Source organism: Parathielavia appendiculata (genome assembly GCF_033297405.1).
Source record: "Parathielavia appendiculata strain CBS 731.68 unplaced genomic scaffold N657scaffold_5, whole genome shotgun sequence".
NCBI classification, from domain to species: Eukaryota; Fungi; Ascomycota; class Sordariomycetes; order Sordariales; family Chaetomiaceae; genus Parathielavia; species Parathielavia appendiculata.
Window position 1 is genome coordinate 1,333,824 of NW_026944224.1, and position 21,359 is coordinate 1,355,182.

At 55.8% G+C, this 21,359-nt stretch overlaps 8 protein-coding genes and 2 non-coding genes across 10 annotated transcripts; 4 read left to right on the top strand and 6 right to left on the bottom strand.

Moving 5' to 3' along the window:
• The first annotated feature begins 55 nt into the window (after positions 1–55).
• Positions 56–1,587, top strand: N657DRAFT_644799 (uncharacterized protein). The gene is made up of 2 exons (XM_062792828.1): positions 56–501; positions 609–1,587. Exons 1-2 carry the CDS (start codon positions 277–279, stop codon positions 1,446–1,448), a joined length of 1,065 nt encoding a protein of 354 aa, XP_062648330.1. The 5' UTR covers positions 56–276; the 3' UTR covers positions 1,449–1,587.
• Positions 1,528–4,176, bottom strand: N657DRAFT_690071 (3-oxoacid CoA-transferase). The gene is made up of 7 exons (XM_062797026.1): positions 3,316–4,176; positions 2,967–3,251; positions 2,731–2,917; positions 2,383–2,681; positions 2,217–2,328; positions 1,817–2,156; positions 1,528–1,756 (listed from the first exon to the last, which is right to left on the bottom strand). The coding sequence occupies exons 1-7, from the start codon at positions 3,680–3,682 to the stop codon at positions 1,622–1,624; spliced, it is 1,725 nt and encodes a 574-aa protein (XP_062648331.1). The 5' UTR covers positions 3,683–4,176; the 3' UTR covers positions 1,528–1,621.
• On the bottom strand, positions 4,103–4,184 carry N657DRAFT_t77. The gene has a single exon. It is a non-coding gene; the product is annotated as a tRNA-Ser (tRNA).
• Positions 4,185–4,279: 95 nt separating this feature from the next.
• Positions 4,280–4,353, bottom strand: N657DRAFT_t76. Its single transcript has one exon. It is a non-coding gene; the product is annotated as a tRNA-Val (tRNA).
• A 1,298-nt stretch (positions 4,354–5,651) lies between these two features.
• N657DRAFT_396197 (uncharacterized protein) lies at positions 5,652–6,333 on the top strand. Its single transcript, XM_062787175.1, has one exon. It carries the CDS (start codon positions 5,798–5,800, stop codon positions 6,161–6,163), a length of 366 nt encoding a protein of 121 aa, XP_062648332.1. The 5' UTR covers positions 5,652–5,797; the 3' UTR covers positions 6,164–6,333.
• Positions 6,334–7,193: 860 nt separating this feature from the next.
• On the top strand, positions 7,194–8,127 carry N657DRAFT_396199 (uncharacterized protein). The gene has a single exon (XM_062787176.1). The coding sequence runs from the start codon at positions 7,312–7,314 to the stop codon at positions 7,852–7,854; it is 543 nt and encodes a 180-aa protein (XP_062648333.1). The 5' UTR covers positions 7,194–7,311; the 3' UTR covers positions 7,855–8,127.
• A 457-nt stretch (positions 8,128–8,584) lies between these two features.
• N657DRAFT_396215 (uncharacterized protein) lies at positions 8,585–9,807 on the bottom strand. Its single transcript, XM_062787177.1, has 2 exons — positions 9,485–9,807; positions 8,585–9,401 (listed from the first exon to the last, which is right to left on the bottom strand). Exons 1-2 carry the CDS (start codon positions 9,536–9,538, stop codon positions 8,808–8,810), a joined length of 648 nt encoding a protein of 215 aa, XP_062648334.1. The 5' UTR covers positions 9,539–9,807; the 3' UTR covers positions 8,585–8,807.
• A 1,620-nt stretch (positions 9,808–11,427) lies between these two features.
• On the bottom strand, positions 11,428–13,857 carry N657DRAFT_553618 (uncharacterized protein; the record flags this gene model as incomplete). The annotated part of the gene is made up of 1 exon (XM_062787920.1): positions 11,428–13,857. A coding segment is annotated over one exon (2,430 nt), but the record flags the coding sequence as incomplete, so codon positions are not given.
• A 2,746-nt stretch (positions 13,858–16,603) lies between these two features.
• Positions 16,604–18,434, top strand: N657DRAFT_655764 (Xanthine/uracil permease; the record flags this gene model as incomplete). Its single annotated transcript, XM_062794633.1, has 2 exons — positions 16,604–17,432; positions 17,497–18,434. The coding sequence occupies 2 exons, from the start codon at positions 16,604–16,606 to the stop codon at positions 18,432–18,434; spliced, it is 1,767 nt and encodes a 588-aa protein (XP_062648336.1).
• A 709-nt stretch (positions 18,435–19,143) lies between these two features.
• Positions 19,144–20,996, bottom strand: N657DRAFT_571771 (PLP-dependent transferase; the record flags this gene model as incomplete). The annotated part of the gene is made up of 5 exons (XM_062788829.1): positions 19,144–19,374; positions 19,470–19,961; positions 20,018–20,528; positions 20,584–20,684; positions 20,766–20,996. The coding sequence occupies 5 exons, from the start codon at positions 20,994–20,996 to the stop codon at positions 19,144–19,146; spliced, it is 1,566 nt and encodes a 521-aa protein (XP_062648337.1).
• Positions 20,997–21,359: the final 363 nt, after the last annotated feature.

A 21,359-nucleotide genomic window follows, 5' to 3' on the forward strand; every position in this document is an offset into this window, starting at 1 on the left:
GCCGGCCTCGGTCGCACTTCTAGGCGCCGAGTGCCAAGACCTGAAGCCTTGGAAGCCTCGGTCGGGCAACGTTTACCCCACTGAGACCAGATCGGACAGGGATGTTTCACCTGCCAATTTCTGATCGCATTCGAAGCTCCCATGTTGCGACACACCGGGCAGTGCAGAACAAATCAATAGAGGTGAGTTAAACAGATCTGGGAGCCGAGTCCACTGGTTTAGCACGGGATGGGATTGAATGTTTCAGATCTTGAAGTTTCCTGATCTGCGCTTGACATGTCAGCGCCAGCGAAGGAGTCTAAGAAACTTGAGACGAAGCTGGGACCTACGGATACATCAGACATGTCGAAGCTCTCCCCGTCCCTGAAAGCGCTCATCAACGCGCCGTTTGCGCGACCAGGCCAGACTCCCGCGCCACAGCACATTCGCGATGTCTACACGCGCATCGCCCGTGAGGCGAGAGAGCGCAAGTATGGCGATCGCCCATGGGTGACGCTCTCCGTAAGCCCTCCTTCCATGTCCTCATACCCTCATCCTCTAACCAACCCATCTCATCACCACTAATACCTCCTTCATCCTTATTGCTAAAACACGAACAAAACATTAAGGCAGCAGCTACATTCACCCTCAATTCCCCCGCCTCCCTCCTCATCCTGCACGATCTCGCCTCCTCCTCTTCCTCCAAACAATCCACAGTCGGCAGCAGCACCACCACCAGCAAAACAACAACCCTCACCGCGCTATCCACAGCCGAACTGATCCGCGAGATCGGCCTGAAGTGCATCTCCTTCAACGGTATCCCGCGCACAATCAACTGCCTAGGCGCCTTCAGAGCCGGCCTGGCCCAGCACGCCTGGTCGTCCCAGCTCTCCACCACGCCTACCCGGGCCCTCACGCCCGAGAACTTATCCGGTGTCGCGCACCGGGGCAGGGCATTGTGGAAGAGCATCTACACGCCGCTCGACGAGAAGCTCGAGGCGAGGTTGGCCGACAGCCATCCCGACTTGCCCGTCCATATCCTGGGGAGTCACTACGGGCCTCTGTTGGCTGATCCTCCTTTTCCTCCTCCTTCTTCTTCTTCTTTGGAGGGAGGAAAACAGGATACGGAGGGGAGAAGAAGGGGTGGTGGGTTGGCGAGCGTGGGGAGGAATCTGACGAGCGTGGTGGCGATTGCGTGTTTGAGGGCGCAGACGGGGGTCGGGCCGCAGGTGCTGTCGCATGTTTTCGGGTTGCGGAAGGGGGTTGAGCAGGGGTTGCATTGGGAGGAGTTCGGTGGTGAGGCTGAGGATGGGAAGGAGGAGGCTGAGGGGGTGGAGAGGTTGGCTGGGGATGAGGGGTGTGAGTGGTTGTTGCGGAGCGTGGATGCTATTGCTGAGGCGATTGGCGTTGGGTTTGCGAGGTGGGAAGGGGATCATGGGGAAAGGGAAGGGGTCAAGGCGAAGTTGTAGGACATATTGGTGTACATACCTGGTAATGAGGGTAGGCGAACGGATCCCATGTGCACAGCGATTGTTGATAGATATATACGGGCTTCACTGAAGAGCATATTTCTCAAATATATGCGGGCACGCTGATGCGAGAAATACAAAACCCCCTAATGGATATGCTACCTCCTGGGACCTCACTCCATAAGTGTCAAGTCGTCGGCCACCGTGAAGGACGCGTCCGTCTTGCTCCTCACCTCCTCCACGTCCACACCCGGCGCAACCTCCGTCAGAGTCAAGATCCCACGCTTCCGATCCACCTGAAAGACGCACTGCAACACGTCAGCATTACACATCCCCCAGTTTCTCACCATGTCTGCTCCCGAACTCACCAGATCCGTAATAACCGTGCTCACCACCCGCGCGCCCGTCAACGGCAAGCTGCACGTTTGCACGACCTTACTCGTCCCGTCCTTGGCCACGTGCTCGGTGGCCACCACAATCTTGGTGCTGTCCGGGTTCGAGACGAGGTCCATAGCCCCGCCCATGCCCTTGAACACCTTGCCGGGGATCATGTAGTTGGCCAGGTCGCCAGCGGCGCTGACCTGCAGGGCGCCGAGGATGGACACGTCGACGTGGCCGCCGCGGATCATGCTGAAGGACTCGGACGAGTCGAAGGTCGCTGCCCCCGGGACGAGGGTGGTGGTTTCTTTGCCGGCGTTGATGATGTCCCTGTTGGGTCTGGGTTAGTCATGGCGTGGTGGAAATGGGAAGATTAGAGTTGAAACTTGCGGGTCAACGGCCTCGGGCAGCGGGTAGTCGCCCATGCCGAGGATGCCGTTCTCTGACTGGATCCAGACTTGCTGGCCTGGTGGGAGGAAGGAGGGAGCAAGGGTAGGGATGCCTGTGTTGGTCAGCTCGAAACACTTCAACAGAGTCAGAGAGAGGTGATGCGTACCAACTCCCAGGTTCACATAGAAGCCGTCCTTTAGTTCCTTTGCCGCCCGTCGTGCGATGCGGTCCCTCCTAATCTGAGCTTCTCCTTTCACCCTGGGCTCTTTGCCCTCTCCAACCCACCGTGTCTTGAGAATCTCTATCAGCGAGGACTGTGTTGCCGGAACGATTCGGTCGATGAAGATACCCGGCAGGGCGACGTCGTTGGGGTCGATTTCGCCTACTTCGACAATGTTCTCGGCCTCCACGATGGCGAGCTTTGCCGCCTTGGCCATCAGGGGCGCAAACGACTTGGTCGTGTACCTGCGGACGTCAGAGACAAGCCCATAGGAAGGAGAGCGGAACCATTGACCGGAATACGCAGTTCCCCGCTTTGTCAACCTTCCATGCCCGGAGGATTGCCACATCCCCATGCAGCGCCGTCTCCATCAGGTACCTCCGGCCGTTGAATATCCTCGTCTCCCGAGGCTTGCCAACCTCAACCACATTGCCGTCAGCATCAAACCGAACCGGGATTGCGCCGTCGTGCACGAGTGTTTCTGTTACCTGTCAGGTCAAATAAGAGGTCAGACAGCGAAGACCACTCACGACCGCCCGTTGGGGTGAAGAAGGCGGGAATGCCGCTCCCTGCCGCGCGTATTCTCTCGGCCAGAGTCCCCTGAGGACACAGCTCGACGGCAATTTTGCCGGTAAGATACTGGCGCTCCAGCTTCTTGTTTGGTCCCAGGTACGACATGATCATTCGATCTACCTGCCCGTTCTCTGTCAGGAGAGCCAGGCCCCCGCGCCCTTCTGCGCCCGCATTGTTGGAGACGCAAGTGAGTGAATGGAGAGACTCGGGTCCTCGGTTTCGGAGTGCCGCGATCAGGGTTGCTGTTTCTCAACGTGAGTTACTCTTTTGAGCTCCAGACAGTTTCGAGGGTTCATCTAAACTCACAGGCAACACCACACAGACCGAATCCCGAACTTAAGATGACCGAACCGCTCTTGATATCGGCAACCGCTTCGTCGGCGCTCTTCCACAGCTTCGAACCGCCTCTGTTGACTTCAGGGGCAACCGCCGACCTCCACCTTGTCGACTGCGAAAAGCTTCTGTTACAGTTGAGCTTCAACCTGATTCCTGATGGACCCCTCGTCGTCCCAGACATGCTACCAACCCCAAAAACAACTGATTGCAATTGCCGGGAGCATGACTGTCTTGCCAGGACAGGCGCTGTTTGCCTCGCCGTCCGCACCGCAACGCCAGCCATCCTGTCTGCGCAAAATCTCGCCAAAACACCCTGCAATATCCTATAACAGCTCATGGATGGTCGTCCCGACAGGATGCAAGAGATCTTGCATTTTTCCTCTGTTTTCTGTACATGCTTGCGACCCACGCCACGAGAGCCCGGACCCGCGGTTCTTGTTCTGCGGCCGGATCAGCGATTCTGGTACGTCAAAGAGGGACCGGAAGCCGGGGGCCAAAATTTGGCGCCGGGAGTGGATCTTGAATCGAGGACCTCGCGGTGGGGCATTTCGGCTTCCAGAATCGGGAGTTACGCGGGCCGCCATCGCCAAAATACAAGCATACGCAGCTACGGAAGGATCCCGAGTTTAACTTGTGGTGTGTTAAGAGATTGCTGCCCTTGGTTTGAGGTTCATGCGTGGGACAGAGTAGGCACCCGCAAGCTGAAATGCAAAAATCAGAATATAATTCAGCCAGAAACTTTGCGAAAGGCAAAAGTCGACGCGAGTCGGATTTGAACCGACGCCTCCGAAGAGATATGATTTCGAGTCATACGCATTAGACCACTCTGCCATCGCGCCTTTGACTGTGTATGTGAGACATTTGCTGCGTTGATTATTCAAAGAAGGGAAAGTGGGGTAGTTAAAAATGTGCAGAATCTGGCAAAAGTTAAGCTTGATCCGATCCAGGTTCGAACTGGAGACCTTCAGTGTGTTAGACTGACGTGATAACCAACTACACCATCGGACCTCAGTAATTTTAACATTTAATAGCTCAATAGAACAATGCAAAGCCATGCCGGTGTTTCTCTCTCAGTCCTTCGCTTTTCAATGGATGCACTGTTACACTTCAAGATGTGTACGTCGTTTCAAGAGTACGGCGACTTTTTAGTCTTTTTCTAAGCCATTACTTTAATTTCACCCGATGGATTGAGCAGTTGGCAGTCACAATGGAATCTGGAAGGGCCCAATGTCACGGCAATGTGGGACCTGTCTCGGTCCCGTTCCGGGCCAAGGCTGCCCCACGCCGACTGACCGTGTGACGGAATCGCGGGGAGCCAATCGACGGGGTTAGAAGGCCGAGGGCTTCTTTTTACGGCCTCTGACAGCACCTGAACGCCACTGCTTCCTCATTTTGTGTGTCGCCGTTCCCTGCGGCCGCTGTGAGGGCCCGCCCAGTGTCACAGCACAGAACCATGCCCCGGCAATCCTTCTTTTGGGACCCATCCAGGCCTTGTTCTGCGGCTCCCGATGGCACAGTTGCGGCGGCTAAAATGGAGAAACCCGCCCGTCCTGAAACGCCGGCAGCTGTCCATTCGGCGCCCGAACCACGATGTCGACAGCCGGATCGACGGGTTTGGATCGTTTGGTGTCTGATGTTTTGTTTCTCGCCATGTGTATCACCGTGTGTCCCTGACTCCAAGTTGGTCGACCTGCCACGCCATCACAGAAAAGTCCAAGCATGCGTATCCTATACCCAGTCTCCGACATACTTATACCATCTGGCAATCCTCCGTCAAATCTGAGCCATGTTCTCACCCACACTCGCTTCATCCTATCACCAATCGGCCATGCCTTGGGGATGTCGTTCCTTCGCATCCCATTCACCCCCTGGGCTACACCCTTTCCATTCGTTACTTCCTACCTGTCACGGTCCCGTCCGCTCCTTGTTATAATGCACCCCGTATCCGTCGCCGCCCTCGTTACAGCCAGCACTTTCGCCTCAGCGACCGCCTCGGCAGAACATCATCCCCAAGTCTTTGGCGTGGCATCCGTCCAAGACAAAGTCCCAGGTCAGGACTCGGCAACTACACTGGCGCCGATAACAATTCCATCCCCTCATACCAGTGCTTGCCGGCTCCCGACTTGCCCGAATTCTTCGGGGAACTTGATAAAGCTCTGACCGACGGCTTCATCTCCAACAGAGGACATTTTTGACGTGGACCAACAAGCTGTGCATCACCGCCATGATTCAGGTCGTGTAAAACTTCAGCTTGACCACCCAGGGCGTTGGTCGTCAGCTTATTGGCTCCCACCCTGCTATGAAGCAGCTGGCGGCCGGCTCGAGACGTAAGCCAGCGTTTGGGAAAACTTGAGCTGGGAACAGGGAGCGTGGGATCCATGTGTCGTTTCTGCTTTCATTCGTTTCAGTCGTTTCGGCATGCTATTCAAGTCGCTCTTCGGCTTCAGCGCACATGACACGCAAGACACTCACTTCACACACGACATTCGCTTCAAGCTCTTGCATGACCTCGCTGGCTTCTCACACGCACCTACTTTCTACACATTACCGGCTTCCCAACGACACTCGCTTCATACTCGACAACCGTTCGCGGGCCACAGGTCCCCAGGGGAAGTCTGAGTACGCTACACACCCGTCGGTCACTCATTCACCCTCACGACACTCGTTAAACACAGGCGATCTTTACATACAACACTTGCATTATCCGGCGTTGCTTGCAACTGGGATACAGTCATCTTGTCTTCTTTGGTACAGAGAACATGGCGTCATGGTTGATCTTGGTTCTAGTTCTCTCATGGCTTGGGACACTCGCATTTGAAAACAGATACGTCGCAGTCGCTCTCTTTACCATCTTTCGGTCCCGCTGTCACAATTTTGCTACCATTCTCTTCTCAGCATACTTACTGCTCGACTCTTTTCTCGCTGGCCGGTCACTCATTCAACACCAGACCTGTTCACTTTAAGTCACTCTTTCAGCCACTTTCAGTCACTCGTTCAATATCCATTCCCGTCTATCTTTTCAGTTTCTTTTAGTGTTCATTTCTTACTTTATATAACTGTCTGCTTTATTTTTGAACTTTGAAGTTCAAGTAACGTTAGTCGCTCATTACCTTAACAACCTGTTTACTACTCACCATTACAAACTACTTGAATGCTCCTAGAGGTCTATAACTTTCAGTTGGCCTGGATCCTTAATCTTTCGAGGATTTGTAAGCAATTCAGCCCTGGTTGTTTCAAGTTGTTTGCATCGCACATGGTAGGCCTTGATCCGAGAATGGAAACGGAGACTTGAAGAAAGAAGGTAAGAGAAGTTGGAAGATGGGAAGATGGAAGGAATACATAGCGTTACGGTGAAGAAAAGGTAGAATAAAAGAAATGAAAGCAAAATAACAAAGAAAGGAAAGAGCAAGAAGTAGAGATAAAATAAAGAAAGAAGATAAAGAATATTGGTAATAGAAGGAAGAAAGAGAAAGAACGAGATGGGGAGAGAAAGAAAGAAGAAGAAGAGGAGGAGGACACAGAAGGTGTTTACTGAACAGTTTCTCTTGTTCCTTACCCAATTCCACGCTAACAAACATATGGTATGATTGTAACTGCCTTACGTACGGTAACCTCCTTTCGAAATGAGCAACACAACCATCTAGCTCCTTGATCTTGCACCGACTGGCGGCTTGGGCGTTGCTGTGCAACACCAAGAAGCCTCATATGATGGCAGGTACTAGTAACTTGATACGACGGAACCATTGCCGCACTCTCGCACGGTATGTTTGGCGGAGCGGGTTGGATCGCGGACTGGCTGCAAACAATCGATCACATACCGTACCTTAAACACCGTGACTTCAACTTTACTCCTAGTCGGGTTTTCAAATTGGGAAACAACCCCTTGATTTGACCTTGGGGTCTCCAAGTTCGTCGTAATAACTCCCAGAAATGATCAAGGTACGGTAAGCAAGCCTCAGGCAGGTAATGATGCTCTACCTTCTTCGGCCGATCTTACCCCAACGCCAATCAGCCGTAGCGAAGCTGAATCATCACCAATTCATCCTCCCTATAATCCGCATTCCTCATGATGTGCCTGCCACTTCCTCAACAAGCCGAGTTCAGGACCACAGTGTTCTTGTGGGACAGCCCTGGTTCCCTACCAACCACAAGTCGTCGTGGTTTCTCCTCCGAGTCGTTGCCCTCGAATCGACACGGCTCCAAAGCATTGCAACCTTCTCAATCCGCTTGAGGATGACGGTCGGCACCCTCGTTCTCAAGCCCCGAATTGGCTGTTTGGACTCGAGGATTCGTAGGGTCAGCTCGCGCTGTCGTCGAATGAAGTCGCGTTCGAGCTGTTGTTCGAGATCTACGAAGGAGGTTGTAAAAGGCAATGGCGGCAGCGGCTTGTTTGTGTCCACCTGTTTCAGGTTGCTCACCGGCAGTATGTCTGCAGCCCTCGAATGTTTGAGCGAGGTCGTCTGCTGCGCTTCACTTCCTTCAGGTTGGGGTAAGGGTGGTTTTTCGTGAAGCCTCGAGTCGTCGTCGAGAGTGGATTGAGACTCGGCTTTGCTGTGCAGCGGGGTGCCCTATGCGCTGCAGTATCCGATCTAGAGTTTTCTTGTTGAGTGAAATTCGGTGCCGCAGGGCGGACGAGTTTCGTATCCTTCGCTTCGTCGGTAGGAGAGCCTTAACTTGGGTCTCTGGGACCGCGATACGGTGTTTCCCATAGTATCGAGAGAAAAATAACTCAAGAGGTGTGAGTTTGGGGTGACGGATGCCGGTCCTGGCGGCATTCCATGAGAATGGTTGGGCTAAGATAGTATTAGAATGTGGGGTGGCCAGGTGAGTAAGTGCACGGCCGAGTGCTGCTGCTCTGCCCTCCAGGATTCAGGAGTCATATGAGCATGATATTGGCCAATATATAGAGATGTCATTGTTCAAACTCCACTAACTAGTACGCGGCTAGACATATTTGTGAAGAAGAAGTCTAGCATGTGGAAGGTCATCAATGGTTCTATATCTTCAGATCACTAGTTACGTCCATCCCATTCACAGCTTGTGAAATACTGCATACAGCATCTTGAAATCCCGAACTAAACTGACATTCCAGATACCAGCAGAAGAATCGTATGCATGTCACGCCGGTGAACCATATCAACAAGATGAGAGTATGGGAACGCTAATCGCCTGCTTGCTAGCCGGAGTTGAACGCTGAAATGGAGACAAACGCTATCTATAAGACATCTACAGCATCATCAAACATAACCAGCCCAGCCCCCTAAGAGCATGTCATGACCTCGTAACTGGATGTCAACGCCTGACCTCGAGGTCGTCCTTTGCACATCGCATCATATGCACAGTCTCAAGCCCTGATATATACCTCCCCCACGAAAAACGCTGGCAAGGAAGAAGCAATCCACGCCTTCCCTCTTCCACCTTTTCCTCTCCCCCACCCCCCGAAACTCCAGCTCACCACCATCTCAGACATAAGCCCGATGATGCGAATGCGAGCTCCGCCTGCTTCCCCCGCCATGGCGATGGCCACTATGACTGCGGCGGCCACTGCGGCTGCGCGAATGCCGACTGTGGCTCGTCGTCCTCCTCCTCGTCTCCACATACCGCCTCTCCTCCTTGACAGCCCGATCACCATGAATCCACGCGAGCACGGCCGTAACAAAGAAGAAGACACAGTTCATGATCCCCAGCGCGAAGCACGCCTTGAGCATGCTGCACGTCCTGTTGACGCTGACGTCCCACCCCGTCACGACGGTCGCGCTCCCCAGCAGGCCAAAATCTAAATAGACGCTCGACCCGGACTCGAGAGAGGCGCAGTCGGCGCGGGCGATAAAGCGTAGGTAATAGACTCCTGCGATGAAGGCGCCGAGAAAGGCCAGGTCGACGAGCGCGACGAACTGGGCGTTGCGCGAGGACCGGTGGTAGCTGAAGAGCGTGAAGAGCGACCAGGCCAGCGCGACGACCGACACGATGAAAAGCAGCAGGATGTACGTCGGCGTCATGGTGTTGGACTCGAGGTGGATGTTGACAAAGTAGGCTAGCATGCCCATGATGGGGATCTGTTAAGCAACACACACGCAATGTCAGTATTTTGAAGAGCGGAAAATGAGCTCGAAGGTATGAGAGTGTCGTGTGGGCTTACCAGAGTAAGAATCTCGGCGATGCGCCAGAAGATGAACAGGATTGCGAAGATCATGTTGGGCGGTTTGGATGCGCTGCTGCGCGAAGACTGCGTTGTCTAGTCGTTGTGTAAGTGCAAAACCAATGACTGGACGATTGTTCGGCGTCGATTGTGGTTGTCAAGTCGAGTCGCAGCTCAACCCCGCAAAAAGTCAGCAATCGCAGAGAGAGAAGAGAGCGATTCTTTAGAGCCAAGTTGCCGGTGAGACTGCAGTTGAAAAGTCGAGCTCGGCGCGCGAATCTTTTGATTCGTCGCTTACACACTCTCAGCCGCCCTCAGCGCGATCCTCCAGCCGGGCGCAGTCGAGGGGCTGGTTCCCCGTTCTGAACTCACCGCGGTGGTGTGCGGCCTGTGTTGTGTGTGTCGTGAGCTGGGTGTGTCGCTGTCGAGCAAGGTCGACTGGATCGGCGCACGTGGTGCTAGGTAACACCAACTTGTGCCGGTAATAGTCCCGATGGCCGGTACAGGGCCGTCCAAGAAAGCCCCGCGAGTTAGCGGAGTGCGCAGTGTATTCGTACTGTACTAACAGCAGTCGCAAGTCGCAGGACCCCTATATGACGTCGGGCGCAGATCGTTTTGAATATCAGACGTTATTGGCACAGCAACACGGAAGCAAATTCAGGAACCGTGCCGCTAACCGAAACCGAGGAAAACGTGGCCTGGGGTATCTGCAGTCGAGAGAAAAGACGCAGAATGCAAAGGTTCAAACAATAGATTTGTTGTTCTGCGCAAAGAAGATGTCCAGAAAAGCACCCTAAACACAGGCATCTCATCAGGTCTGCAGCAAGCTGAAGAAAGCTGGAGGTTGGCAGCTCGACCAATCAACAAACACGGTCGGTTGCCCGGCACCGGTTCCGCCGCAGAAATTCCGGATGGCTGGAACATCCAACAACAGCTAGAGGCACTGCATGCAATCCACGTCGCTGACTGCAAACTTTACCAAGCCTTCGGAGAATTACACGCTATTATCCGTAACAGCTCTTCATACGGAGTACCCGTACTCCGTACGAGAGAGACAACCAAGCCGCTCAAACACCAAGTTCATCAAAATCCCTTATCACCAGCCCCACATCCTCCGCCTCCGTCCCAGCCCCACCCCGTCTTTCTCCAGCAGCCCCACCCCTCCCCTCGATCGGCATCCGTTTCTCAGGCCTGCCACCACCACCACCATTACCAATACCATTAACACCATAGCCCATCATGACAAAACTCTCCCCATCCACATCCACCTCCTCCTCATCCAAGAAATCATCCAGTCCTGACAACCGCACCCCTCCATAGCGCTGTTCCTCCGGACGTGCACCAGCTCCGCGCCCACCAAGCTTCATGTTATTAACAGGAAGCTGCGGGAGCGGGCCATGCACATACATCATCTTCCCCGAATGATGACCAGTCCCAGCTCCAGCCCACTCCATCTCCTTTTCAGCGGGAAGCACCACCCCATGCTGTCTACCCCGAAAATTCGACGGCGGCGGCGGCCCTCCCCCCCCTCCCCCTGGACCTTGCTGTCCCTGTCCCTGCCCCGGCCACGGCGCAGCCGGCGAAGACGGCGGGCGCACACTACTCCCCGTGTCGCTACCGGAGTACGACAGCACGCTGGCCGCCGACGTGGAACTACTGAACGGCCTAGTAGTCGCCGTACTGGCCGTGTACGCGCTGTGGCCCGTACTCCCCACGACCGACGGCGCCCGGCTGCTGTTGGCGCTGCGGACCGATGACGACTGGCCACCACCACCCGCTCTGCGCTGCCCGGTGGTGGTAGTGCTAGTGGTGATGCTAGGCATGAGCCAGTGCGAGCCGCGTCTACCGCCGCCGCCGCCGTTGCGGGGTCCATAGCTCGCCGGATTGAAGCCTCCTCCGTCCTCGTTAGACGAGTTCTCGGCCTCGCTGTTGGTTGTATCGCCGCCCGAGTGCCACGTCGCGGGGACGGTCCAGCAGTGGGATAGCTCATGGGTCGCCTCGTGGTGTTGGTGGCTTGGACGTGGTTGGCCACTGGTCTTCCAGGGCGGGATCTTGACGCCCTTCAGCCGCGGCGAGAGGTGATATGGCACGCCGTCTTCGTAGCGTACCGCGGGTGCATCCACCGAGACGCTGGCAAGGGTCTGGAGAATGCCGTAGATGAGCACCCAGCGGCCCCGGCGCGCCGTGGAAGGGTCGACTTCGCCGATCCGGTCCGTCTTCTCAAACTTGGTGAATGCGTCCACGAGGTTGGAGTGGGTGAAATCCGAGCCGAGGAGGCAAATGTTGGTGGCTTCGGTGTATGCCAGCTGGATGCGCCGCTCAGCCGACCCTCCACGCCCCGGCCCGTTCGGACCAGCGGGGTTGCCATTCTTTTTGCTGAGTTTGCCGCCAAATATCCCGCTTCCCGAAGTCTCCGCGCCAGCACCGGACAGAGACGGGACCGACTCCGGCACGAGCGGATACGGATGGGGGATGTGCGGGAACCGGTGCTTATTATCGAACTCGATGAGCATGTCCGTCATCGGTAGGTCCGGCGTGTCCGCTTCGAAGCCGCGGTTTCCGCTCTCGCTCACCATCATCCACTTGCGGCTCGGCCGGGCTTCAGACTCATCCCAGATGATGTCCCGGTTGACAAGATAGTCGTACAAAGCCGCGAAGTCCCTCTGCAGCATTTGCGCCACTGTCCTCGTCAACCAGATGCTTTCCTCATAATTCCCAGATAGTATGGGCGATTCCTGCGCCGGAGGTGGTGGCCACTCTCCAAACTCTCGTGCATAATGCTGCAGAAAGAACTGCCGCAGGCGATCCGCCGCCGCCTTCGCCGGAGCTGTAACCACCGGACCGCTCGTGCTGGCAGTAATGGCCACCGCGGCCGGCCAAATGTCGCTGTATTGGAAGCTCGCCAGCCGCTCCTCAGCAGACTGCACACGTAGTTGCATCTCCAAGCTTGCGCGCTCCAGGAGGGCCCGCGTGATTGGCGTTACGTGTTTGAAGTCATCGCATGATTCCAGCTGCGGGTACATGCCGGCGCAGTGCAGGAACATCTCACGCCAACCCTCCTCCCACCGAACTTCCCTCCCTTCGGTCCAAGCCAGGAGACTCACTGCTGTCTCGGCATCATTGCGCACATCGTCAATGCCACGTGCTGAGATGTGGGCGATGATGGCGCCAACGGTATCGATTTCGGGAGACAAGTAGGCGTCCAGGCGGGCGTTCAGGTCGTTTAGGGCCTGGCACAGATAAAAGCCAACCAGAGACGCGTGTTGGAGTGTGGCAAATACATTGCGGGTAGTGATGTGGTATCGAAGCGTCTCGATGGTTGTCATGTTGGAAGGTGCTGGAAAGTACAGCTTGTACGAGATCTGCCCGTCCATCTCGCACGAGCCGCTGCGGTCCGAGTCGGACGGCGTTGTTCGCCCTCGATGGCCAAAATTTCGAGGTGAGAGTTGTTGCTGTGCGTTCGAGCCATGTCGTTGTAGCATCGGCGAAGGACTAACAGGAGAGAGCAGCGTGTGAGCGGCTTCTTCGGTGGAGCCCTCCCGCAGAAGGGTGATGAGATAGCGGGATTCGGTGGCCTCGATGAGGTGCGATGACAATCGCAACGACGGATCGAGCTGGGATGAGTCCTCCTGGTGCCCGAAGAAGACGAGCACATCGCCGTTGGGGTCCCAGAGTTCGGGGTCCTTCCTGAGCTTGTTCCACCGTTGCACGGGCTTCCCCCCGCCCATCCAGCGCTTGATAGGTGGCACGATAGATTCGGGTGCCATGGGCGAGATGGGCGAAGGTGACGGCACAGTTCCAACTAGGTCCTGCGAAACGCTCGGATACTGCGCAAAGTGGACAGCGGCCCTGTGTCTGTCGGCATGTTCTTGGCCAGTGTGTTGGCCTGGCCGTACTGTCGCCTGCGATTCCGGTCTTGCGTCCATCGGCGTCTCAGCATCGTTCCTCCTCTTGTCCTTCTTGAACATGAAAGCCTTGGCCAGGCCCTTTCGTACCTCGTCACTTTTCTTGTCCAACACGCTCCTCAACCCGGATTTCTCAATGCCGCATATGTCATCCGTCTTCACCGTCGGCCTCATGGGACGGGCATCTGCGAGGTCGTTGGGCGGTTGGTGTCGGTGCGGTGTATTGAGGCGTTCCCTCGCGGCATCCAAGCTCAACAGTGAAATCCCATGGTTGTACGTCACCACCTCATCCTCCATGATGTTCCTCTCTCTCCGCCGGTCATGATGAGATACAGGGCCGATGGGGACCTTGCTGATTGTAGAATTGTCGGAGCTGGTGTTGGAACCGGCGCGCGCACGGAGACCTCCTGTCCTCTGCCCGGTGGTTTGATCCGTCTTCTTCCGGACATAGGCGCTCCGGCCAGACATTGTCGCGGCGCTGGGACGGAAAACGACACAAAAAGGGTTGTGGAGAGGCTTGCCGGGTCCAAGCAGCTCGGTCACGTCAGCGAGTTGTCGTCCAGCAGAGGCGACGGATGACTGGAAATCTATACGTGGACGTGGAATCGGCAATGTGTCGACAAACAAGATTGCCCTCCGTTCAAGGCTGAGAGGTCGACACAAGTTCAAGTAGAAGTCAGGCTTTTTCGTACAACAGAGACCAGTTATCCTGCAAGAAGCGAAGACAATGTCCAGCACGGTCGTGTCCCGGAATGAAAAATTTGGATGGTCTTTCGGAGAGTCTCTCGGAGATGTCGATTGGGCAGCGCGGTTGCTTTTTCTCCTCGAAGGTAACCTCACTGGCTTCCGGCATCTCCCCTTCAGGTCTGCCGTGGACGATGAGACAAAGCCGATCCACGGGCCAGACTCTGCAGGCGGACTCGGGCTAGATGAGATTGTATCGTCGATCAGTGATTATCGAGACGCCGTTCCCAAGTGACGCTGCCATGGCTGGGACGGGAAGGGTTCACAGGAGAGAGGACGGCAAGCTCTGGGCAGTCCACCCTGCCGGGGGCAACGGTCATGGCATCATGGCAATTCGAAGCTTGGCCCCTAGCTTGGGCAGCAGGGGTGTTGAATGCAAGAAGATGGCGCCCAAACCGTGGACAAGACCCTGGATCTTGCATGGTGTCGCTTACCGGAGGATGTTAGGTATGGCATCTGATAAGGAGGTCGAGATGTCTAATGGGTATTGGGTGACAGGCTGGGGCATAAGGTAACGCTGGCGTTACGGATACAGCAAGTCCCTCCGTCAGCCCGCATGTTCGCAGTCAGCCAACGACTGGGGAGGACGATGTCGTGGTGTTAAAAGTGGTCATCAAACTGTCTCTGTACTCGTGGTTTCCAAGAGAAAAAGAAGTCTCGGTGGCTGAATCGCTAAAACTCGGGGAATTGTGAGATCTGCAGTTTCAGTGGTGAAGAAGCAAACGAACCAGTCCACTGACAAGGCGACAAAGAATGATGATTTGAACCCCCACTCTTCAGGGGCCAGCTGAAGTATCGTTGCCAAGACTTATGTGGAGACTCCATGTCCCCCACATGAGTCTGGAGTCCTGGACTAGCCAGGAATGAGCGGCCTGAGTACCCGATAAGCAAACATGGCGAGCAGGTACATCTGTGTGTCCATGCTCCCTTGAACCGAGTACCTTGACGTTCAATTCATCAAAAGGAGGGTGTTGCTCTGAGTTTGGGAGCGAGTGCTAGGAGGACATAACACTGGAAATCGGGGAAGTACTCCATAAACAGTTCCATAGCGAAGCTAACGCTTTTCACAGCACGAAGTGACAAAGCTGGAGTCAGGTTGCTAACGTTGCTATATTAGGTGAGACCTCAGAATACCTAAATGAGAAGGATTCCATGACACACGGTGATGATTCTCCCACAATTTGGCATGTCACATCATCATGGTAGTGGTGCAGCACTGTGGATTCCTTCACCGAACCTACCGTACACAGTACACTCGACGAGTATCACTCCAATCCGCATACCATTGCACTTTGTAACCCTGCGTGTTGGCAAAGATTCAATCGGCTTTAAAGACTTGCATGTCTCTCCTGCGTCACGGTCCAGCACTCCAACTGACTGGTCTTGTCTTGAGATGCATTCGGCATCAGGGAAATAATTACACCCTGAAATCTGAGGATTATAGTGATATCGCTGGCCCTGCCCCCCGCCGAGTTATCTCTGGCCAACCGCTGACGTCCAAAACCACCAAAACATCGCGTCAACTGAATGATTGCTTCTGTTCGCCGATCTACTGTGGTAAGTCTGATCTACCTATTGGTGATCATTGCAAATCAGCAATCACGGATATCAGTCTCATCCGATAGATCCTCATGTCTTTCGGCGCAGCCACCCCACAGGTCCATCTGCCGGTGCTGCTGCTGTTCGAAAGTCGAGACAGGCGTCAACATCGCCAAGCAAGGAAGCCGACGCCCCCACGTGGCAACTGTGGCTACACAGTAGACGCCGGGCTGTATCACGGTCCGCATTCTTGACCCTGTGAATTCCAGGTTCTCGATTCATCATGATTAAGCTTAAGAGACGGCGTCGGACTCAGAGAGATCGCTCTCTCGGCCATACGAATCGATCTACAGTCGCCATTAACATCCCATCTCCATGGCCATGGCCAAGAAGCAGAACCCACACGCAATTGATAGCGGGCTCAGCAGAGTCGGAGATATGGCTATTGGGATAATAACAATCGCGGTGTCAGCATGTCTATACCTTGATTACACTATGTCCCGCTTCACGCCGGATGCGGCGACTGCTATCTGCGTCCACCATCCGAACCGGGCTCGACTCTCGGGAATGACAGTGGCACTCGGTGGACTCCGGTTTTTACCCGGTCCACTCCGTTGAGTGACCATTGCAGAGCTCGATCCCCAGACTGGAAACCAGGGCAAAGGTTGGCAGAGCAGACAGCTTTCCCACGCATCCTAACCGTTTTCTGAAGGTCCGAGTCGTGTGTGGACTCCACATTCGCCTCTCCGCACCCTGTGACTGGGTGGATATTGTCATTGATACGTTGAGATAAGAAATGTCAACGACACCTTGAGTCCTCGACGACGGTTTCATTTAAATGCTCGGCGTTGCGTTGCGGTAGCGAGAAAGTCAATTCGTCTGTTGACCAGGCATTCGCCTCAAGGGGACGCAGAACAACCCCATCGCTTCCATGGACGAAGACCAAGGGCCGTCCCAAATCGTCCCGGAGCCGGCTCCGAAGCGGACGCTCGGCGACCGGATACACGGCGTCAAGAGGACATTGTTCACCAAAGAGGGCCTCATTGGCAACTACGACTATGCGTTCCTCTTCCGTCCCAATCTTCCGTTCATGAAGAAGCCGGACCGGCCGCCACCCTTCTTTGGTTTGAACGACCGCATGCCCGTCGTGCTGGCCCTGATCCTCGGCTTCCAACATGCACTCGCCATGCTGGCCGGCATCATCACGCCGCCCATCATCATGGCCGGCGCCGGCGGCGTCAACCTCAGCACCGAACAGACCCAATACCTCGTTTCCACCGCCCTAATCGTCTCGGGCCTTCTGTCTGCCATCCAGATTACCAGATTCCGCATCCTCAAGACCCCTTACTACGTCGGCACAGGCCTCATCTCGGTCGTCGGCATTTCGTTTGCCATCATCCCCGTCGCCTCGGGCGCCTTCAGTCAGATGTACGCCAACGGCTTCTGCCCGTCGGCCGAAGACGGCACCCCGCTGCCGTGCCCAGACGCCTACGGGGCCATCCTGGGCACGGCCGCCGTGTGCGCGCTCCTCGAGATCCTCATCTCATTCATGCCACCCAAGGTCATGCTGCGCATCTTCCCACCCATCGTGACCGGCCCGACCGTCATGCTGATTGGCATCAACCTAATTGGGTCGGGCTTCAAGAACTGGGCTGGCGGCAGCGGCTTGTGCGCCGACGCGAACCCGCCCGAGTTTTTTGCAGCTTGTCCGAACATCGCCGCGCCGCACGCCCTGCCCTGGGGGTCGGCCGAGTACCTTGGTATGCCCTTCCCCTGGTTACAACCTAACCTTTTTGTTTCCCAGAATGATATTGACGTTCCCAGGCCTGGGCTTCTCCGTTTTCCTAACCATCATCCTCTGCGAGCGCTTCGGCTCGCCCATCATGAAATCCATCAGCGTCGTCATCGGCCTGCTCACAGGCTGCATCATCGCGGCCGCATGCGGCTACTTCGACCGGTCCGGCATCGATTCCGCGCCCGCGGTATCCTTCATCTGGGTGCACACCTTCAAGCTCTCCATCTACGGGCCACTAGTCCTGCCCCTGATGGCCGTCTTCATCATCTGCGCGTGCGAGTCCATCGGCGACATCACCGCGACCTGCGACGTGTCGCGCCTCGAGGTCGACGGCAAGCTCTACGAGTCACGCATCCAGGGCGGCGTCCTGGCCGACGGCATCAACGGCCTGCTGGCCGCGCTCGCCACCATCACGCCCATGACTACCTTCGCCCAAAACAACGGTGTCATCGCCCTCACCCGCTGCGCGAACCGCTCCGCCGGCTACTGCTGCTGCCTGTTCCTGGTCGTCGCGGGCATCTTTGCCAAGTTTGCCGCCGCGCTCGTCGCGATCCCGGCCCCCGTGCTGGGCGGCATGACGACGTTTTTGTTTTGTGCTGTCGCCGTGTCGGGCATGGCCATCATCGCCAAGGGCGTCCCCTTCAACCGCCGCAACCGGTTTATTCTGACCGCGGGGCTGGCGCTTGGCTACGGCGCGACGCTGGTGCCGGAGTACTTTAGTCACGTGTTTACCTATGCCGGCGACGACAGGGCGCTGCAGGGTTTCCTGGATGCCATTAGCCTGGTTATGGAGACGGGCTATGTGGTTACGGCTGTTGTGACGGTCGTGCTTAACCTGACCCTGCCGCTTGAGCTGGATGATGAGGTTGTTGTTGCTGCGGACGAGCGTGCTGCTGCCCACGAGTTGGTCAAGGAGGAGACTGGAAGTGGACATGAGAGCGGGGAGCTGAAGGGGAAGACGGCTTAAGCATGTTTCAGGAGACGATATTGGGTGGTTATTTGGTTCGAATACCCTGCTCCGTGCTACATTGGTTTCTGGATATTCTGGGATACGTAGGTACAGAAAGACCATGACAGAGATGGATACCTTGCTACGATCCTAACAGTCAGAGCTTTGTATTGTCCATGTTGATGGTTACAGATTGCTCACCAGTACATGTCTCCGAGTATCAAAAATCTTACAGTTGGTGACAGCTCCAAATGCTCGCTGCAGGCATTACAGAATCCGACCCAGGCGTCTCCGAAGAAGTAGAGACGAGAGACACAGCCCACCAGAGTCAGGATCCTCCAAATGGAAAGATGGCGGTGCCTGCCGGGTCGACTGGTCGACTAATATGAGCATCTCTCAGCATTCGAACTACCGCTGAAGAGCAAATCAAGACGATGTGTTAGCTGGGATTATGCTCATTCTCGAGGAGACACGCTTCCTCCTCCCTTGATGATCCCATACATTTACACCTCCTAAGATCATTAAGATATTACCTGCCAGCCTTTGTCGGCGGCATACTACATAGGCCCATCATTATTATACGTGCGCCCTCCCTGCCTCTAGTGACATCACACTGGAAGCTATTCACACAACTCTATTGATAACCCGACCAGCCCGCAGCCCGCCCAACGCCGTCCATTTGCCCATAGCACACCCAATTCCCCGCTTGTAAAGCCCCTTCGCCGCCTTACGCAGCCGGCACGCCCAGTTTGTTATTCGTCTTGCGGGTCATGACCTTGGTGATGGCATGCCTGATGGTGACGCCAGCCTTCTCGACGTCCTTCTTGGACAGCGCCGACGTGACACACACTTTGAGCGCCGGCGCCACCGAGTGGGCGGCGCCGTCCTTGAGGATGGAGGAGTGGTGCAGGATGGGGAGGGACTTGAGGCGGGTGATGAGCACGCCGTTTGCAAGCGCCTTTTGCGAGAGTCGGTCAGCACAGCTGGACGGCAGAAATGACAGTGAGGGAACAGAAGAGGTGAGAGAACCGGGAGGAGAAAATGGGAAATTACCTCATCAACACACTCCTGCATCAACCTCTCCTGGTCCTCCACACTCAACCTCCTCGCCTTGACAACCTCGGGCTTAAATACCAGCAACATGACCGGGTTCTCCGGCGCGCTGGTGCACACGACCCAGTCACTCCTGGGATCAAGCTGAGCGCGCATAAGCCGAATGTTCTCGCGGCACTGCAGCAAAATCTCTGGGTTTGACTGCAAGAGATTAATGCTCTCGCTGGCCGTGACAGCCAGCATGGCCGACGGCGCGGCCGAGAAGGTGTAAGCCGTCGACGTGACCTTCTGGTGCTCCACCACGTCCTTGCTTCCCGCGCAGAAGCCGCCGCCGGCGCACAAGGGCCCGGCGAGTGAGCCCACAATCATGTCGACTTGGGTCGGGTCCACGTTTTGCGCTTCCGTCAGCCCGCGGCCGGTGCGGCCCAGCACACCGAAGGACCACGTCTCGTCGAGGATGAGGCGGAATTTGTACTTCTCCTTTAATTCAATCTGCGCGTCCGTCAGCAGGGGTAAACCTCAAAGATAACTTTGACAGATAGCCATACCAGCTTAGGCAGATTGTTGATCTCCCCCGTCGTCTCAAACAGCGCCTCGGTGACGATGAATCGCCGCGTCAGCTTCTTGACGGCCTGCTCCTTTGCCACCTTGCGCATCATTTGTTCAAGGTCCTCCAGGTCGTTGTGGTTGTACCACTTGATGTTGCTGCGCGAGAGCTCGAGGCCGCGCCGGATCGAGAGATTGACGCCCCTGTCGGCGACAATGATGTCTCCTCTTTTGCAGAACGACGGGATCACGCTCGAGATGGTCGAGAAGGAGTGCGCGTAGAAAATGCAGCCCTCGGTGCCCAAGTACGAGGCAATGTCGGCTTCGGTCTTGAGGTGCACGTCCTGGGTGCCGTAGAACTGGGGCGGCCCGCAGGGTCCGACGCCGTAGGTGCGCAGGGTCTGGATGGCTTTTTCCTTGATCTGTTCGTTTGCGTTGAAGTTGTAGAAGTTGTACGACGCGAGATTCGTGACCGTCTTTCCGTTGGCGAGTTTGGACTTTGGGCCCGTCGGTCTACTTTTGTCAGCCTCCATGCCAACCTCCACTCCCATATTTCGAAGTTGCTTACCCGACAATCACAGGCAACTTATCCAGCTCAGCCTGCTCGTGCGCCGCCAAGGGAGCCACAAGAGGCTCCGGCGTCCACTCCCCGACTAATTCATCGATCTCCTATTATTCCTTATGGTCAGCCCCCTCCCTGTTCTCCTCTGCCCTTTCCCGTGTCTCCTTGCCAGGATCAGAGACACTCACATCCTCGGTCAGCTTGACATAATTCTGTTTCGACGTCGAGTAGCTCGGCGCCATCAAGTACCGGATGAAGAAGATAACCAGGACCAGCTCGATGGCCGAGCGCACAGGGTCATTCTGATAACTCGAGCGGACATAGCGGATGAGAACGGCCGAGCCAGGCACTTTCTGGAAAGTAACTGCGGCATCTTGGAGCCACACGTTCAGGTGCGCCTGCACCTCGTGCAGGTCCATCTCGGTGAATTTCCGCGGGCCGTGTTTTGTCGTCGTCGGTTACGTTCGAGAAGAGGAGATCCAGAATCCGCAGTGGCAGATGTCTGTCGTGCGATGCGGTTCGACGGTTCGAGCAAATTCGACGCGTATGGTCTGAGAAAATGCGATTTCCTGGACGATGCTGAGCGTGTTGCCGTGAAATCGTCCAGCTAAGTATTGAGAAAGACGAGCGGCGGGAGCTTCGGGAATGGTGTCGCGCCGTCACCGACCGAAGCGGCAGGATTGCTCGTGCGCATGGTTAGACCCACAATTTTCAGGGGAAATCGCGGCAAATTCCACGCTTTCAGATATGGCCCCCAGCCGGCATTAGGGCGTAGCAAGTAT

What these genes read in the sequence shown, in the direction of transcription:
- N657DRAFT_690071 (XM_062797026.1), bottom strand. Translation starts at nt 3,682, where the DNA reads ATGAGCTGTTATAGGATATTGCAGGGTGTTTTGGCGAGATTTTGCGCA. An exon ending in CGGTCTGTGTGGTGTTGCCT is followed by an intron (nt 3,252 to 3,315) that starts GTGAGTTTAGAT and finishes GTTGAGAAACAG; the next exon opens with CAACCCTGATCGCGGCACTC. An exon ending in CTTCACCCCAACGGGCGGTC is followed by an intron (nt 2,918 to 2,966) that starts GTGAGTGGTCTT and finishes GACAGGTAACAG; the next exon opens with AAACACTCGTGCACGACGGC.
- N657DRAFT_644799 (XM_062792828.1), top strand. Translation starts at nt 277, where the DNA reads ATGTCAGCGCCAGCGAAGGAGTCTAAGAAACTTGAGACGAAGCTGGGA. An exon ending in GCCCATGGGTGACGCTCTCC is followed by an intron (nt 502 to 608) that starts GTAAGCCCTCCT and finishes CAAAACATTAAG; the next exon opens with GCAGCAGCTACATTCACCCT.
- N657DRAFT_396215 (XM_062787177.1), bottom strand. Translation starts at nt 9,538, where the DNA reads ATGATCTTCGCAATCCTGTTCATCTTCTGGCGCATCGCCGAGATTCTT. An exon ending in TCGCCGAGATTCTTACTCTG is followed by an intron (nt 9,402 to 9,484) that starts GTAAGCCCACAC and finishes GTTGCTTAACAG; the next exon opens with ATCCCCATCATGGGCATGCT.
- N657DRAFT_396199 (XM_062787176.1), top strand. Translation starts at nt 7,312, where the DNA reads ATGATGCTCTACCTTCTTCGGCCGATCTTACCCCAACGCCAATCAGCC.
- N657DRAFT_396197 (XM_062787175.1), top strand. Translation starts at nt 5,798, where the DNA reads ATGACACGCAAGACACTCACTTCACACACGACATTCGCTTCAAGCTCT.